General features: G+C 39.9%; 2 protein-coding genes across 8 annotated transcripts in view; one reads left to right on the top strand and one right to left on the bottom strand.

Annotated features, from left to right (window-relative positions):
- FAM227B (family with sequence similarity 227 member B) overlaps positions 1 to 18,714 on the top strand; it is a 218,353-nt gene that overhangs the window by 30,990 nt on the left and 168,649 nt on the right. For all 5 annotated transcript variants that reach the window (XM_043523330.1, XM_043523331.1, XM_043523333.1 and 2 more), the window contains exon 9: positions 5,594 to 5,734. In XM_043523330.1, the coding sequence (XP_043379265.1) occupies positions 5,594 to 5,734 (141 nt within the window). The remainder of the gene's footprint in view (positions 1 to 5,593; positions 5,735 to 18,714) is intronic.
- FGF7 (fibroblast growth factor 7) overlaps positions 11,880 to 18,714 on the bottom strand; it is a 67,547-nt gene continuing 60,712 nt past the window's right edge. For all 3 annotated transcript variants that reach the window (XM_043523337.1, XM_037909918.2, XM_007066807.4), the window contains exon 4: positions 11,880 to 18,481. In XM_043523337.1, coding sequence (XP_043379272.1) covers positions 18,287 to 18,481 — 195 coding nt within the window. In that variant the 3' untranslated portion in view covers positions 11,880 to 18,286. The remainder of the gene's footprint in view (positions 18,482 to 18,714) is intronic.

Genomic DNA, 18,714 nt, shown 5'->3' with positions numbered 1-18,714 from the left:
GTATCAATGTCTCCTTATGGGTGAGCTGCTGTCTGTGCAATGCACCACTAGGATTGCCAACTTTCTACTCACACAAAACCGGACACCCTTGCCCCGCCCCTCCTCCAAGGCCCCGTGCATGCCCCACCCCTTCTCTGAGGCCCTGTCCCTGCTCACTCCATCCCCCTCACTTTGTCTCTTGCTCTCCCCACCCTCGCTCACTCGCTCATTTTCACTGGGCTGGCTCAGGGGGCTGGGTTACGGGAGTGGGTGAGGGCTCTGGCTGCAGGTGCGGGCTCTGGGGTGGGGCCAGAAATGAGTTCAGAGTGCAGGAGGGGGCTCCAGGATGAGGCAGTGGGTTGGGATGCAAGAGGGGGTGAGGGCTCTGGTTGGGGGTGCGGGCTATGTGGTGGGGCCAGGGATGAGGGGCTTGGGGTGGAGGAGGGGGATCTGGGCTAGGGGTGTGGAGCCAAGGTGTTCGGAGTATGGGAGGAGGCTCCAGGCTGAAGCAGGGGTTTGGGGTATGGGAGGAGGTATGGGCTCTGGGCATGGGGGTGCAGGTTCTGGGGTGGGGCCACAAATGAGGGGTTCCGGAGGAGGGGGTTGGGGTGCAGGGGAGTGAGGCCTCCGGCTGAGGGTGCGGGCTCTGATGTGGGGTTGGGAATGAGGGATTTGGGGTGCAGGAGGGTGCTCCAGGCTGGGACCAAGGGGTTCAGAGGACAGAAGGGGGATCAGGGCAGGGGGTTGGGGTGCGAGGGGGTGAGGGCTCTGGCTGGGAGTGCAAACTCTGGGGTGGGGGTGGAAACGAGGGGTTTGTTGTGCAGGAGGGTGCTCTGGGCTGGGACTGAGGGATTCAGAGGGCGGGAGGGGAATCAGGGCTGGGGCAGGGGATTGGGGTGCGGCGGGAGAAGGAGTGAGGGCTCTGGCTGAGGGTGCGGGCTCGGGGGTAGAGAACCTTTTTTCTTTCACAGGCAGTTGACCCACTGAAAAAAAATCAATCGCAGGCCACTCACCCACCTGGAAGGGGAGGACACAGAGGCTCAAGGCTTTCCCCTGCAGCAGGACAAGCTGGCGCTTGTGGCTCCAGCCCTACGGTGGGGTGGGGAGACACGGAGGCTCGGGGCTTCCCCCCACAGCTGGACAAGCCAGTGCAGTGGCTCCTGTCTTGTGGGGGGCGGGAGGTGGCACGGAGGCTCGGTGCTTCCCCCGTCAGAAGGATGAGCCGGTGCAGTGGCTCCAGCCCCACACGGAGGCACCAAGAGGGCTTCCCCTCCACAACTGGGCAAGTTGGTGCTCGTGGCTCCTGTCCCACAGGGGGACCGCAGGCCAGATTAAATTAATCACGGGGCTGGATCCGGCCCACGTGCGCTAGGTTCTCCACCCCTGCCCTACACGTAGGAGCTGGAGGGGGGACATGCTGGCTGCTTCCGGAGAGCCGCGCCAAGCAGAGGCTGGGAGGGAGCCTGACAGCTGTGCCACGCTGTGCTGCACTGCGCTGCCAATTGGACAGTCAACAGCTTGAACAGCAGTGCTGACTGGAGCCACCAGGATCCCTTTTTGACTGGCTGTTCCGGTTGAAAACCAGACACCTGGTCACCCTATGTACCATGCTGACTCTTTCTGTATGATCCTGTGTGAAGGGAATATTCAGGAAGAATCTGTGGTGAGCGCAGCAATGCAGCAAGAATGCAAAATCTTCAGGCCATGATTGAAAGAGAAAGTGTTATGTGATTATTGGAAAAGAAAGTAGGCAGAGACAGACAACATGAATTATCTCTGTTGGAGGGAGCACTAGAACATCTTCCCCATGAATTAATCTTAAATGTCCTGTGAAAATACTTGGAACTGGAAAGCCTGTGGTGAATCAGTTTATTCCCTTTTCCAGGAGCAATTTTTTTCAATTTCTATAAAGATTATTACAGGGACCAAGCTGTGTCTGTTCTGATAGACCTTCTTTGGCAGCAGAATTTGATTTGAATTTTTTATTATTAATGTCTGCATGGTCTGTTCCAAGGTATATTAATAATCTATAGATTTTATTTGCTTTTAATCAACATCCAGACATAGATGAACACAATACATTGAGGAAGAGAGATTTTTTTAAAGGAAATTATGCTTTACCAATCTATTAGAATTCTTTGAGGGTGTGAAAAAGCATGTAGACAAGCGTGAGCCAGTTGATATAGTGTTGTTGGACTTTCAGAAAGTCTTTGACAAGCTCCTTCACCAAAGGCTCTTAAGCAAAATAAGCAGTCATGGGATAAGAGGGAAGGTCCTTCCATGGATTAGTAACTGATTAAAATATAGGAAATGAAGAGTAGGAATGAATGGTCAGGTTTCACAATGGAGAAGGCTAAATAGTGGGGTCCCCCAAGGATCATTCTGAGACCTGTGCTGTTCAACGTATCCGTAAATGATTTGGAAAAGCGGGTAAACAGTGCAGGGACAGTGACAAAGTTTGCAGGTGAAGATAATTAAGTCCAAAGCTGACTGTGAAGAGTTACAAAGGGATCTCATAAAACTGAGTGACTGGGCAACAAAATAGAGATGAAATTCAATGTTGATAAGTGCAAAGTAATGCACGTTGGAAAAAATAATCCCAACTATACATACAAAATGATGTTAGCTAAATTAGCTGTTACCACTCAAGAAAAGTCTTGGAGTCATTGTGGATAGTTCTCTGAAAATATCTGGTCAATGTGCTGTGGCAGTCAAAAAATCTAGCAGAATGTTAGGAACCGTTAGGAAAGAGATAGATAGATAATAAAACAGAAAATATCATAATGCCTCTATATAAACCTGTGTATATGAGTACTGTGTGCAGTTCTAGTCACCGCATCTCAAAAAAGATATATTAGAATTGGAATAGGTATAGAGGGGAGCAACAAATATTAGGGATATAGAGCAGCTTTCATACGAGGAGAGGTTAAAAAGACTGGGACTGTTCAGTTTGGAAAAGAGATGACTAAGCGAGGATATGGTAGAGGTCTATAAAACCATGAATGGTGTGGAGAAAATGGATAGTGAAGTGTTATTTACCCCTTTACCTAACACAAGAACCTGGGGTTACCCAGTGAAATCAATAGGCAACAGGTTTAAAACAAATATTGAAAAGTACTGCTTCACACAACCTGTGGAACTCATTGTCATGGGATGATGTGAAGGCCAAAAGTAAAACTGGGTTCAAAAAAGAATTAGATAAGTTCATGGAGGATAGGTCCACCAATGGCTATTAGCCAGAATGGGCAGGGACACAATCCCATGCTCTGGGTGTCCCTAAAATTCTGACTCCCAGATGCTGGGACTGGATGACAGTCAGAAATCTGTCTGTGGTAGGGTAGGGTACCCCCTTTGGGTTATATGGGGAGCGCACATCCTTGAATCCAATTACTTCATCCCCAACCTGGAGAGTTCGGTGGGGCATCTTTTTAACCTTCTAGCTGGGGGCTCTTGACTGTCAAGTCCCTTCTCTATGTCCCTGGTGATGCCACCAAACATCCCACAGTCAGCAAAACAGGTTTGTAAGCAACTCCCTCCAGGATATGGGACTCTGGGAGTATCAGAGCTCACTGGGCTCCAGTGCAAGCCTCTGTTCTTTTCCCCTTCAACTCAGGGGTTCTGCACCCTCCTTCTGCAAGGGCAGGGGCTCAGTAGGCTGTCAATCCTCTCTCCAGGGCTGGAGAAGCCGAACAGTTTGTTCCTTTCCCAGGGTTGCCCCCATCTGAGTTGAGTTCCCTCTCTTTTATCTCCTCCTCCAGTGTGGCAAGATTTGCAGCAGCAGCGTGACAGGGCCAGTCCAGCCCAAAGGAGCTCCTTACCCCTTCCATGCTGTCTGGGGTTTATATACACTGTCACATAGGGACTGGATCGTCCATAATTGCCATGTTCTGTTCATTCCTTCCGAAGCAAATACTAGATAGCGATAGACAGAATACTAGACAGACCATTGGTCTGACCCACTACGGCCATTCTTAAGTTTTTAGACTGAATTTCAGCTGAACTGTTGATTATATATCAGATGCAGACTACTTTAGAGCTTCTTTGTTTACATTTTGGCCAATGTGGGCTTCAATGACCTGTGGACTGGCACTGTGTGATAACCATTGCACTGCTGATAAACAGTAGAAATATATTTTTATATACCTGTAAAATGCCAAAAATGTTTTTCTCTATATTTCCCCCGTCTATTGAAAAGCATTGTTTTTTCAGGCAAAAATTACTTTGATCTTACCAGGAGACAAAGGGGAAATTATTCAGAGAAAAAAAATGCATTACAAATCTCATTTTAGGAGGCCTATGCACACCAAGGTCAAGGTCCACCACTCTTCTCTGCATATGCTGTTTTACCATGGCAGGACTCCTCAGCAGTCAGAATAATGTGCTGTGGATTATATTTTTATTGCTTCTCTGGGCAAGAACAAAGTTAATTCCCAGTGAGAGCTTGTTGCTCACAGCAACATACATGTTAACCTGCTGAGGGATAAATGTGCACCATAACTCCCAAATGGGTCTTGCACTGTGAGGAGCTAGTTAAACCCAAGAATCTAGCCTGTAATATGTATCTACTGTAGATAGACAGTGGGCAGAGTTATCAAGAATTCAGTCAGACCAAATACCAAAAGATAACTAGAAGACCAGTGCTGTAGCTTGGATTCCATATATCTCTGGAAGTACTGAAATGTTTGGGTTAGAGGCAATAAAATATTCTACTGGAAAGGAAATAGAAAGCCACCAAATAAAGCAAATTATACACCCCTGCCAGGATAACTTGAAGCCTTAACAAAATCTTTCATTGTAAATGTTTTGTAATGTCAAATTACGAGAATGGAAACAACTACAAAATAAAGATATTTCTCCTCTCATGAAGTATATATTAAGATATCCATACACAAAATCAAGTGGAAAAGGAAGTTAACAAAAATAGTAAACTAAGATAATGAAATGAAAATAAAATATTGAATAGTAAAATGGGCATTCAAGGTCCAAACCTGGATAGAAAGAAATACTGTTTTAAAAATAATAACACTACTCAAGCAAGCAAAAGTCTAGCATTAGGCACAACAAACTTTGTTTCAATTAGCCATGTGTCACCAATACATGAACTTTAAAGAAGTGGTGAATTTCAAAACTCTTGAAGAAAAACTGACACCACTATTCCTAATTCCACTGCAGATGGTAAAATGCATGAGCATTGGTTGTGCAGTTAGAGCAGCAACTGCTAAAGACCAGAATACTTTGGCAAAACCCTCTAAACATCTTTCATGAAACAGTAATTAAGAAAATAATATTGTTATTCTAAATGCTGACATAAATTAAGAATCTCTGTTAATTGTATAAAAATAAATAATAATCTGCACAAAATCAAACTGTGAGCCTTATCTTGCAAACACTCATGCCTGTGCTTAACTTTAAGAATGTGAGTATTCCAATGGGAGTTAGTGGGACTGATTACTATTTTAAAGTTAAGCACATGCATAAGTATTTGCAGATTAGGGACCTGAAAGGAATCAAAAGTCTTAACTTCATTTGAAAGGATAACGTTTGGTATAGGATAGCTTTCAAAAGTAACACCAAATACGTCTGTCTTTTTCTAAAGTTAACTTATGCTTTTCAGGTCTAAAGCCACAGAAATTTGCTTGGAAGAAATGGAATCTAGATTGCCTGAGGAAGCCCACAGTAAATAGTAGCAAGAAAGATACTATTACCAAGGCACCAGTTAAGGAGTCTGGCAAATCCAAAGCAGTCATTGAAGCCTGTGAGTATTTTTTAAATGCACAGAATGGATTGCAGCATGAATCGCTGAATGGAACGTACAGTACTTTGCAAAGTCTAATATAATTGTCAACAGAAATCATTATTCACACCTCCATTTTTTTGTGTAAAGGGTATCCAAATGAAAAAAATGATAATAAATTGGAACGTTTGGATTGACTCATACATATATCTTTCTGTTTTGCTGATATTTGCATTTAGAGAAATCTGTAAAGAAAAAAATGAACGTGAATGTCAAATACTTAAAATAGCTGCTGCTATGAGGGCCCCACATGGCCATTCATCTATTGTGCAGAGATCCCTTTCTCTACTTCATCCAGTGGTACATGAGTCTTCCTCTCACTCCTTCCTGCTGCCTGGCTCCTATTTCCATTATTCCCCCTACTGTTACCATTCCTCCTCCTTGCTCCTGGTGGGTCAGCTCTTTCACCGCTCCATCCCTTGATAGCTGTATGTCTTTCTTTTGATCCTTCCCACTGCTTAGCATCCTACCTCAAGCCCATTCTCTTGATGCCAGCATACCCCCTTGTTCCATTTCATTTCCTGGATCAAGTGCCTCCAATGTGCGGTGTCCAACCTCTGATGGTGGAAGGTCTAAGTGGTGGCCCCCAGTCTTGACAATTTATATTTCATTAAAAAATGAAAATGTATTTCCTGAGGTGCATCCTATGATCGTTAAACTGAAGAGTTTGAATCAACCCCATCTCTGTGAGGAAAAAGTAGGAAGAACTGCTTTCCCATCTGCCTCCCATCAACTCCTCTGCAGTCTCAGTAGCAGCTCTCCTGTGAACTGAAAGTGCTCTAAACAGCAGTAATCTCCTCTGTATTTCAGCTGCTCAGCAGCATCCCCAATGGGCACCTGCTACACTGCAGGGAAGAAATGATAGAATGGCTGTGACTGTTCCATATCTGCTTTGCTGTTGGGCTGTCAGAGCCCCAGTACAGGAACTTGATTGGCTCTGTTTCAGTCTAAGGGAGACCTTTGCCTAGCCAAACACCAAGAGCAGGAGAGGGGGAAAAGTTGAGAACCAACAACCTGTTCCATGTCCTTGATTCTCTGCTCCAGCCCTAGCCCCAGTGAAAGTTATGGCATCAGGGAGGCTGCTCTAACTTGTACTTGTTAGTTGTGGACCAGAAAGGATGGGCCAAGGGAGCAGAGCAGGGCAGATAATCTGTCCTAAATATTTATTGTGCGCCTTTGATCTTTTTGAAATAATATGTTTGGATCTCAAACTGAAAAGTCTGGACACCACAGCTCTATATCATCACCTGCCTATAGTGTTGAGTGAGCACTTCATTCTGCATTGACTCTGCTGTGTCAGCTTCTACAGTATGCCTCACAATCAGCTCTAGAAGATATAGGAGTAGAATGATCACAAAGTGTGTTTTATGACCAGGGCACCTGGCTTTGTACTAACGTGCAACGATTCCCACATAACTTGCCCATAGCGAAAGCACAGGAGAACCACTCTAGTATGACTACATTTATTGAGTGTGCTAACTGATTCTGAATAGGGGCTGCAGGATTGGGCCCTGCACAAAAGGCATTTTACTTTTTATGGAGCTTTCTTTTATTTACAGAATTATTTTTGCTTGTGTGAGCTGACCATGCATATCTACTGCATAATAAGGCTGGGCGTCTCTCAGTCTTCAGTTGTTGACTTGTAGCCTTCCTTACTCTTCTTCCTTGTTTTAATTTCTATATTTCCTTTCAAATCCAATAAGTAAAGAACAAACCACAACTGCGTTAAGGAATGCTGAAATTAGCACTGTCATCAGGCTTACTGTATAATTGCCTTCCTACCACTCAGGTTCCAGTCTCAAAAGGAGGTTCTTGCTTTCAGAATTCTTTATTTGTATGTTGCTCAGTCTGCAATAACACGGTTTAAAAATGGAAGTTTATCTAAAATACTGAAGGGACACTGTCAGGAGAACCTTTAGCTTTTGAAAAATGATAAGCTTTTACAAAACCTGAAACTAACAAAAACATTTGCATGAATTTTGCAAATTCTCATGTTTTTGTTTTTAAAGAATCAGATTTCCCTTGGAGTCCTGGAACCCCATCATTGCAGCATTGTGCTGGTACGAGAGAACAAGAATATTAAACTAAGTAGAAAGTAAATATATGTGCAGCAGGTTATGTAAAACACTCCCTGTTCTGGACATGACCCTCTCCCCCTTACTAGAGCTGTGCTATCTATCCACAGTACTTCCTAAAGTCACTGGGGCTAGAGTAACCATGTGTTTGGCCCCAAAAGAGGAAGGCAATGATTTGATTTGTGTGGTGTGTAATGTACATGGTTCTCTCTTATCCTCATTCACTAAATGTGGGCGGGTATTACTATTATAAGTCATACTTTTAAACCTCCCATTCCACCATTTACCATGTTCTTTTAAGGATTGCAAGAAAGATGAAGTCCAATGAACTGTTCTCATTTATGGCAATTGGTTATATAGACAACGACATGATGCCTAAAGAGGAATCATGTTAGTGTGGTTTGTCACTCCTCAGAAGAAAGTATTCCCTAGTTTCATTGGTACACAGAGGCCATAATAACAATAATCCTTAGCTCTTATGTCGTGTTTTTCATCTGTAGGTCTCATAGTGCTTTAGAAAAGGTTCGTATTGTTATCTCAATTTTGCAGATGAGGAACTGAGGTTCTGAGATGTGAAGTGATTTACCTAAGCACAGCAGGTCAGCTGCAGAGCCAGGAATAAAATCCAGGTCTCCTGACTCCCAATCTGGCATCCTATCTACTGGACCATTCAGCAGCCATTAGCCACATAGCCATTTTATTCCCTTGCTAACTGGTGTTGTCTAATGTAAAATTAAATCGATGTTACGCTGACTGTCTATAAGGTCCATATTTTGAGTCCCTACACACTGTTCCCATAAAAAGGGAGACTGGGAGCATTTAACTTTTATTACCAAAAATATTCCTAACCTGAATAATAATTTATAATACTAAAATGGCTATGAAAAACAGACTAGTAATGGAAATTTTTTTTTTAACAAGATTGATATATTGAAACATATTTGGGGTTCTTTTGTCAGGGAGAGCGGGCTTGTACTGTTGTTTAGAGTAGAGATTAATACATAAAGGTGTCTAGTGGGATTTTCAAAAGTGCCTAATCAGGTTAGGCATCTATCATCCATTGAAATTATTGCAGGTTATGCGTATAACCTGCTTACATGCTAATAAAAATCCCCCGGGCACCTATTTGCATCTTTAGGCACCTTAAACCTTTGAAGATCTGTCCCTCAATCAGTTTCAGTGAGAGTTTCGAGTGCTCAATGCTGCTCAAGAGGCACTCAGTACTTTTGCAGGATCAGACACTGGACCATCATTACTGGAAGAACTGTTCTAAGAATGAAAGTAAAAATACTAAGACTCCATAGGTAAAGAAAGATTCAGATAGCAAAATGTCTTTCCTCAGGTACAGGTCAAAAAGAACAGTAATCTTCAAGTATGAAGTATGTTAATCTCTGTTTTAAAGTCCTGTTCTTGTTGGGTCCCCACTAAAGGAAAATGTTTTATTTCCTTTTCCTTTTCTCATTGTGAAATGATTTCTTCTTTCTTCAGTTCTCTGTTCAGCTGAGGGCATTAAAACCCAGCCTTTACAAGTGTAGAGCTTCTTAAAAACTTAAGTAAAAGGTTTTTTTTAATGAAAGAAATGGTTAGTAGTGAGTTAAAATCTGCCTTACAAACAAAATTGAAGAAAATCTCCCTTTTTAGGTCTGGAATGTAAGCAGTTATACAATTTCAGTATCTGGAATGCCTCAGGATTTACAAGCAAGCTTGCTTCAGCGAGTGCATTATTAGATTATTTACAAGACTAAGGTTTTTAATGCTTGATTATTTTTTGTACTATTGAATTTTTGTGTAATTTTTAAAAATATTAGAAAATATAGAGATATAATATAAAATAATTTGGATTTACACTCTGCTTTTTCAAAGCATTGTGAGGAGTTTTAGCTGTGTGAATCATTAAAAGTTAACAGAAGTCTCATATTTAAAACCTCATGTAATTCCTTTAAAAAATTACTTTTTGGAATTTCTGTTTTAAAGTGCAGGTCTACTCTAAAAATGAATATGTAAAATTAGCAGAGTAGGGTTCCATGTTTGTTGCCATTAAATACTCCAAATCAAATTTGCTCCATTTTCAAGTGAAAAGATAGTTTTGCTAACTGTCACCTCTGAAAACTCAATCTGGAATGGAAAAAACAGGCTGAATTTTTTCCTTTTCATGAAATATTGTAAGTAAATAAAGAAAGAATTATGGAATTCCTGAGTTCTGACCTCAGCTTTGACTGTGACTGCATCTGTTGCTTTAGGAGAATCACCTATCTTCTCTGTCTCAGTTCTTCCAGCTGTAAAATGGAGATAATTATGGGAATAATTATGGGATAATACTTTCCTAAATACTTCATCGGGGTGTTGTGAAAATAAATTAACTTATTATTTGTAAAGTGTTTTGACAATTAAAAGTACTGTGTAAGTGCTATTCTTATGTAAGTGTAGTGTAGTGACATTTGCTTTCTGTGTCAGTATTAACTTGCTGCATTTATACAAGCTTAGGACCTGAACCAACAAAGAATTTACCTTTAAGCACATGAGTATTTCTGTTGACTTCAAAGTTCCATTGACTTCAATGGTGCTAATTGCATGCTTGAAGTGGCCTGCTAGATTGGGACTTTTGAGAACAGACCGATTATGTGTTCACCCAGACACCAGATTATCCATAAAAGTGCATTGGTTTAAAAAGAACAGTATACTTTTATAAATGTGGTTTCTTACTTGTTGAATAATGATTAACCATGTGGCAATCTGAGTGGCTGGTATAATTTCTGGGATAATATTTTTAAAGGCTGCAATGTAGAACTAAAAGTGAAAACAAATTATATATTTTATATTTTAAAGCCACGGAAATTGGACAGTTTTGCCACTGTTAACTTTATGCTATATTATACATGTATTTTATATTAGTAGACATTTAATAGTGTAAAACATATTACAAGTACAGCAGAAGATACATTTGTATTTATCCCATGCAAGGAAGACATATTTTCAAAAAATCAGACTTTAACAAATTCAGAGAACTGGTATGTAGGGTCCCAGGGGAAGAAAATCTAAGGAAAAAGTAGTTCAGGAGAGCTGGCAGTTTCTCAAGGATGCAGTATTAAAGGCACAGCAGGAAACTATCTCAGGGTGAAGAACAGAGAGAAAGAGCAGTAAAACGCTAATACTGCTGCATTGGGAGCTCTTTAATGACCTAAAAATCAAAAAGGAATCCTACAAAAAGTGAAAACATGGACAAACTGCTAAGTATAAAAGAATAGTGCAGGCATTGTAGGGATAAAATCAGAAAGGGTAAGGAACAAAATGAGTTATACCTAAGCAAGAGACATAAAAGGCAACAAAAAGAGATTCTGTAAACTCATTAGGAGCAAGAGAAAGTCAAAGGAAAGTGTAGATCCACTACTTAGCGGGGAAGGAGAGCTAACAATGGATGACACCAAGAAAGCTGAGGGGTTTAATGCCTATTTTAGTTCAGTTTTCACTAAAAAGGTTAATTGTAACCAGATGTGTAACACAATTAATATTAACAACAAAGTGGAAGGAACACAAGCCAGAATAAGGAAAGAACAGGTTAAAATATTTAAATAAGTTAGATGTCTTCAACTGGGCAGGTCCTGACAAAATTCACCCTTCAGTGAAGCTTAAGGATCTAGATGTAGCAATCTCTGAACAATTAGTGATTATCTTCAAGAATCCATGGAGGACAGGTGAGGCCTCAGAGTACTGGAGAAGGGCTAACACAGTACATGTCTTTAAAAGGGGGAACAAAGAAGATCCCAGGGAATAAAAGACCAGTCAGCCTAACTTCGATATCTGGAAAGATATTGGAACAAATTAACACTTAATCAGTGTGTATTGTTGCCTGATATTTAGATTATGTATTAATTATATTGATTACTTAAGAATCCCCCAATTATCACTTTGAGGGTTGACAGGTTCTTGTCCCTAGATCAGGCCCAGTATTATTTAAATTATTATATAGTTGGAAACCCCGATGTGCACAGTTGCAACACTCACACTATAGGAACTCTTTTATGTTTACAAATATAGTTTATTAATACATTAAGTACAGTCACAAACACCCCAACTTAGCTAGAGCTTACTACAGAATGTCCATCTGCACATCCATATACTCACACCATCCCTTGTAGAACAACCTGAAATGTTAGCCATTGTCTTCCCCATCACCATCACATCAAAGCAGAATATAATGCAAAGCAGTGCATATAATAAAGGCAAGCTAGCTCACTGGGCTACCGGATGCATCTAGAGGATCATAGGATGATAAATAACAGCCAACATGTCCAGAACAAATCATGCCAAAAGAAGCTAATTTCCTTTTTTTATTACTGACCTAGTGGATAGTGGGGAAACAGTAGATGTGATTTGTCTTGATTTTAGTAAGCAAACTAGGGAAATATAATCTAGATGAAATTATAATAAATTGGGTGCACTATTGGTTGAAAAACCGTACTCAAAGAGTAATTTCAGTGGTTCACTGTCAAACTGAGGGGATGTATCTGGTGGGGACCTGCTGAGGTCTGTCCTGGGTTTGATACTATTCAACATTTTCATTACTGACTTGGTTAATGGAGTGGAGAATATGCTTATAAAATTTGTGGATGACATCACACTGGAAGGGGTTGAAAGCATTTTGAAGGGCAGGATTGGAATTCACAATGACCTTGACAAATTGAAGAATTGGTCTGAAATCAACAAGATGAAATTCAATATAGACAATTGCAAAGTACTACACTTGGGAAGGAAAAATCAAATGCACAATTACAAAATGGGGTATAACTGCCAAGGCAGTACTACTGGGAGTTACAGTGGATCACAAATTGAATATGAGTCAACAGTGTGATGCAATTGCGAAAAAGGCAAATTTAATTCTGGGATATATTAACAGCATACTCATACTTTCAGTGCCTGGTGAGATGACAGTATTGACACCAGTTAGTTCCCATTTTTTGCTCCGGTTTTCTCTATTTAAGACCAGTCTTGGTCAAACTTTGCCATCCCTTCCCCTCCCTTACATATAGAGTTCCTGCTGCCAGTAGAAGTGCAGTGCAGGCTGGAACAATTGTCTTGGAATTAGTTGTGCACCAGGTAGTAGTTCTAGAAGGTGTTTGTGTAATAACAAGTAGCTAGCCATATTTAGTTGCGTGTTGGTAGTCAGCTTGGGTTCTTAGTGCAGTTCAGCAGTAAAGCACTAAACTACAGATAGGTACATTTACTAGAACTGCACTTAATTTATATTGAAAAGGTGCCAGAAGTGGGAGTGGAAGAATAGATGACAAGGGAAGAAGCTGGATTGACAGAAGGGTTTGCACCCCAATTGTATACAATACAATTGTATACTGGGATTGATGTGAGGATTGTCGTCAAAAATATTTGAAAAAGAGTAAATTGAAAATATTTTAATACCAAAAGAAATCTGACAGCTATTCCTTCTTCTTTTCCTTTGTCTTTCTATCCTTACATTTTTAGGTCTTCTTACCTTTGGTTTGGTCAGTTTAGGCTAATTACCTCTGCCACTTTCTAAGATCCAAACTCATTTTTCAGGTTTGAGACTGACGAGAGGTATATTTTCTTGTGGGATGGATTTTAAGGATCTGATCCTTAGGTACTTACATAATATAGAATGGAAGTTAGGAGACAGTGTAAAGTTCCCAATTATGCTGCCCTGATCTATGAGCTTCACTGTGCATGCTTTCCACTGTGCCCTGGGTTAGAGCAACCTAAGGACTGCTCTAAGTTAGACTGGCCTGTAAAGGCCATAAGGAGCTGAAGGCCAAACCCAGGAGAAAGACATAACAGTGATTTCCCAGTCATGGCCCCTTTTCAGTAACCACACTGCTCTTCTCTGCTAAGTTGACAGCAAGGAGAGCAGTGCGGAATATAAGGCCTTGCGCTGGCTCTATGCTGCTACAGGATCACCCTTGCAATTGGGGTGATCCTCCCTGAACCACTTACTCAGCTTTTGCATCCAAAGTATGACAGCAGGGCAGCACAAAGTGACCACAGCCCACCTGAGGATCTGATCCTTTATTATCCCTCTTATTCCTCCATTTCTGTTTTATTGTTCTTTTCCTCTTCCATTTTATCAATCTTCTATTTTTTCTGGTTGTATCTGTTAACACTTGTCTCTTTATTTTGTTTATTTCTTCTCTACTCTCCCATAATCTCTGCCCTTCCCCCCCCCCGCCCCTTATTGTTGTTTTCTTCTTCCACCTGTGTAGACTCTTTCCTTCCCTTTGTACCTGGGCTATCTCTCTCCCTTTCTCCCCCATAACAATGGTGTATTTCCCTTCCCTTTTCTTTGCACAAACTATCACTTTTTTTACCCATTATCTCTGGCTTATATCCTATCTGTGATTCCCTGTTGTCACTCCCATATATGACTCCGTTCAGACAGTTTCTATTCTGCTGAGCTCTTTTGAAGCACTAAAACATCTTCAATGACCATAGCTCCACCTAGGGAGGCAACACAGCACTTCTGTCTACTGCATCCTCATATGCTGTTGAATGGGTTCTGCATCAGAGGGTCTGGCAGAGTAATTTGGATGATAGGTACAAATGTCACCTCATAAATTTTGGCATCCTGGTAACCCAGCACAGACTTTTTTTTAACCTCACTAAGTTTCCATACATCATGTATGTGCACCACTACAGAGAACAAAGCACTTGGCATGTGTTTATCACTGACCCTTGATTAAAGGTTGGTTCCAAAAGTCTATTTTATACTGTAGAATAAAAATACTAACTTAGATGACTTATTCTGGTAAATTAGTTTTGAATAGTCTGATTTTTTCTTTAGTAGATGGTTTGATAGTTTTGGCTCTTATTGCTAAAGTACAAATGAATTTGAAATAATGTGTTTTATAAAGTACTTGAACTTGGACAGAATTGAGAACTTCATGGGATGCTCTCTACACATTAATGTCAGGAAAATGTTAGAAATAGTACATAAATATATATCATAGCCCTTGGAACACATCCAATTCTATTCTTATAGTGGAAAAGACAGGAAAGATTTTAAAATACATGAGCACTAATATTACAGAAAATTGTTTAAAGTAATTTGATTTCAAACAACAGAGGACTGGATCTCTCCACACAGTAAACTTTGTGGGACAGAGTTAAGGGAAAATAAACTCTGCAAGGATCACCTTGAGCAGTTTGTTTTTAATCATTCCATCTGGGGGGATGAGTTTTGTGTGCATCTCAGAGAAGTCTGTAGACCAGTGGTTCTCAACCTGCGGCCCACGGGCCACTTGTGCCCCAATCAGCACAGAGCTGCAGCCCATGTGACATCCTCAGGGCCATAAAGGTAGTATTGGATGTAGTCCACATATGTAGCCCACAATGGTAAAGAGGTTGAGAACCACTGCTGTAGACCCAAATCCCAAGGGATCTACAGAAACCCATATAGCTCTGCACTGGCTCTGTAGCCCTGGTAACTCTCCCCCGACTCCCACCCCGCCCCCCCATGCATGCACTCTTGTAGCATGGCAACCTAAAGAGCCATAATACCAGAGAAACAGATTGGCCTCGGTTGTCCCTCAGAACTGCCCTTAAAGGTGGATCCCACAGACAGGGATTCACATGAGAATTAATGCAGCCCAGACTGTATTAACTTTCCCAGGTAATCTCTGTAGAACTGGTGAGGGGACAGTGTGCATCTACCAGGCTCCACCTACGCCTAACACTAGTCCAATCACAAGGCCGGGGGAAAGATATCCATGAAGATCTTGGGGACACAATCTGGTCCAGAATAGTTAATTATTAGTCAGTGATTTAAAATCTTTTTAAAATGTAACTGCAATTATAGTGTTAATTTTAAAATCTAATTTTATCTGATTGGAAAAGCAAATCTAATAACTGAGAATTTACAATCTGTCTCTTCCAAAAGTATGAGTATGAAATTACTTATGGGTGCATATGTTTAAAAGAGCTCATCTCCTATTTAGGCACCTAAATGGCATGGCCAGATTTTCAAAAGTTCACATATCCAGTGGTTCTGATTGAGAACAGTGGCTGTGAGTATGGAGTCACACGCTGCTTCATTCTACAGCAACCCCACATGCCGAATTCCCTTAAAATCAAACAGGTAGGCTAGTCCATATAGAAAAATGACGTTTCACCTCTCCATGCTAATAGTATTTATCATTTTATAATACTTTTTCTGTTCAGACGTTTAACAAACATTGGGCTAGGTAGTTTCCCCACGCAGATAAAGGTGATGATCCGTGTGTGAATGATCCTCTGTGCATGGATCAAAGGGAGTATGATCTGGCCTGTTAATTACATTGCAATTTTAAATGTTTTTGTTTTATCTTGATCATCTTTCCTTATAAGCTGGCAGTCTTCTTTGCAACATAAACATAGATACTCAGCCTCTTCTGATCCTTGATCATATACAGACAGTTCAAGGTGTCACAATGTCAGCCCAATAGGCAAGGCAAATATAAAAATTGCAAATAAAAATTATCAACAATGTTTAAGAAACATTTGATCTTACTGCTCTCTGTTTGAATTACCTAATCATAAAATCTTTAGAAAAGCCAACTCTGATTCTGGATTTAATTTTAAGCATGTTGGCGTATGGTTGCATTTTAAATCCAGCTTCAATAGAGTAGCTAAACACAAACAATGTTAGTGGGGTTTCATTTTTTGCTTTCAAAACGTGAACTAACCTAGGCCAGTTCTATTTTAGAAACTTTTGCTAGTACGGTAATGTTGGTTAAGGATGTGATTTTTTTTTTTAAAAAAACATTTCTATACTGGCAAAAGCCCTAATGTAGATGCACCTCAAGAGTCTGCAGTGGAAAATTGAGCTTTTAACTCCATTGGAAACTGCTTTGAATCTATCCAAGGTTAATAGTGATTGTCTAACAGCTGCTTTTTAGTGTAATTATTTGGTGATCTCTGTCCATTTCCTATAGCAAACAAGTACTCATATAATATTAACTGGAAAATTTGTTGCCAGTCTGAAGAGCGAGGGCAAGAATTAAAGTAGAGACGCTGAACTATTCATGTGGCAATAGTTATTGAACTATTTACATCTGTGGATAGAGGATTTAAATCTCTAGTGTCATGAGGTTTCATTGTTATTGGCTAGACTTTCTGGACCATTACCCCAGCTGGTGTAAATTGGTGTAGCTCCATAGAACTCAGTGCTGATTTATACCAACCGAGGAAGTAGCCCAATATCTATCAGAGCTACAACTTTTCTATATCTGCTGTAACTCTGGGAATGCTATTAAACTTAATTGGCAGGAGTATGTGGCAAAAGATTTTTTTACATTTTTGGGTTGTTCCCTGTGAGACTTCATTTGTAAGAATTGCTGCAGGCTGTCATTTTTGTCTGCCATCCAGTGCATGTTGGCAAGAGTCTTGTGTACTAGACTGTGTGTCTGGTCATAGAAAAAAAACAATGCAGCTCAGCCAGACCATTTTGTTATTCCTTTGGAATTAAAAGCATATGAAACAGATGCAGCTTAATAAGTTTTTTTTTATAAATAACATCAACTTAAATAACTTAGAACAATAAAGTTCAAATATAACTTAAAATAAAGTTTAATGCTGTAACAACAGAAAAAGCATGAATAACGGTGGAAAAACAATATTAAAAGCCATATGCCCTAACAGGAATTATACAAAAGATAGGTTATGTTACATAAAAAACCTTAAGATGTCTGAATTTTTACTTCGTCGTTATATAAAATGTTATTTTGTGGAAAGTGAGATGAAGTACATTTTTATTTATTCCCTATTCCCTATTATTTTACATACACTATTTTGAAACATCTTTTAGAGCAGCATTAGGTATTTGATCTTGTTAATACATTTGACATTTTGTAGTGGTGCAACCTTAATTTTCCAAACAAGCTTTTTTAATCTCAATATGACAGTAACAAATTTATAAGATTTAAGGTTTTTTTCTGATCCTAGTTTATGTATAGTTTATCAGTTTCTCTGGGAACTATTTAAAATACTGCTCAATCTCCACATTTAGTATTGACTTGATAATCTGACAAATCATTCCAGCAGCCTTAAAGTCTGACATATTTTACATTACATTATCATCTGCTTTATTATTATTATAGCAGCCATGTTTAATAAGCAGATAGGTTTTTAAATAAAATATCATCAGATAATCAAGTCATGAATTGCTCTTAAGGGTAAATTAATTTAAGAAACTACCCAGTTACTATTACTAACATAATGATTGTACAACTCTTTACAATTTTTTACAACTTTTAGTTACTAAATCTGATTTTGTGTATATTTTCAAATCTTTTTAATGAAGTCTCTTTAAAATAAACATAAATGCGCAAGTCCAGCTTGTTCAGTTTTTCAGTAGTATTCCAGCCTCTCTTGATTACTTGTTCAGTCTCTTTAAAAATAATCTTCCTGCTGGAACTAGTTCTCTGTAGATCATATATGATTAGGATATTGCCAAAGGAAGAAAGTGGGATGCTTTGTGTTCTTTCTTTGTTTTTTTACCTTTCATAGGGACACCTTTGTGGTTTAATGTCACAAACATCTCTTTCCCTTTGTTTGTCCAGTTTGCTGAAGCATAAGTATTGTAATGGTTTTCTTCAATCAGTTCTCGGAAGTTGCAGTCCTCGTTGCATACTTTCTGTTAAGAGTGAATGATAGCATAGCATTAAATTAGCACTTTTGTTCTTTAAATACATAATCGGGTTGGGGAAGCTGGAGGAAGAACATATACCATATAATAAATATAATTTGTTATTAAAATACTCAATAAATTACTTAGGTCTCTTAAGTCTTAACTAACATATTTTATGTTTTAGCTTTGAATATCCTCCCTTAGCAGCTGAAATATTTAACAAGAGGAAGATTTTTACT

Source organism: Chelonia mydas, chromosome 10, assembly GCF_015237465.2.
Source record: "Chelonia mydas isolate rCheMyd1 chromosome 10, rCheMyd1.pri.v2, whole genome shotgun sequence".
Classification (NCBI taxonomy): domain Eukaryota; kingdom Metazoa; phylum Chordata; order Testudines; family Cheloniidae; genus Chelonia; species Chelonia mydas.
The sequence above is the reverse complement of the archived record's forward strand: the minus strand, read 5'-3'. Positions and strand labels throughout refer to the sequence as shown.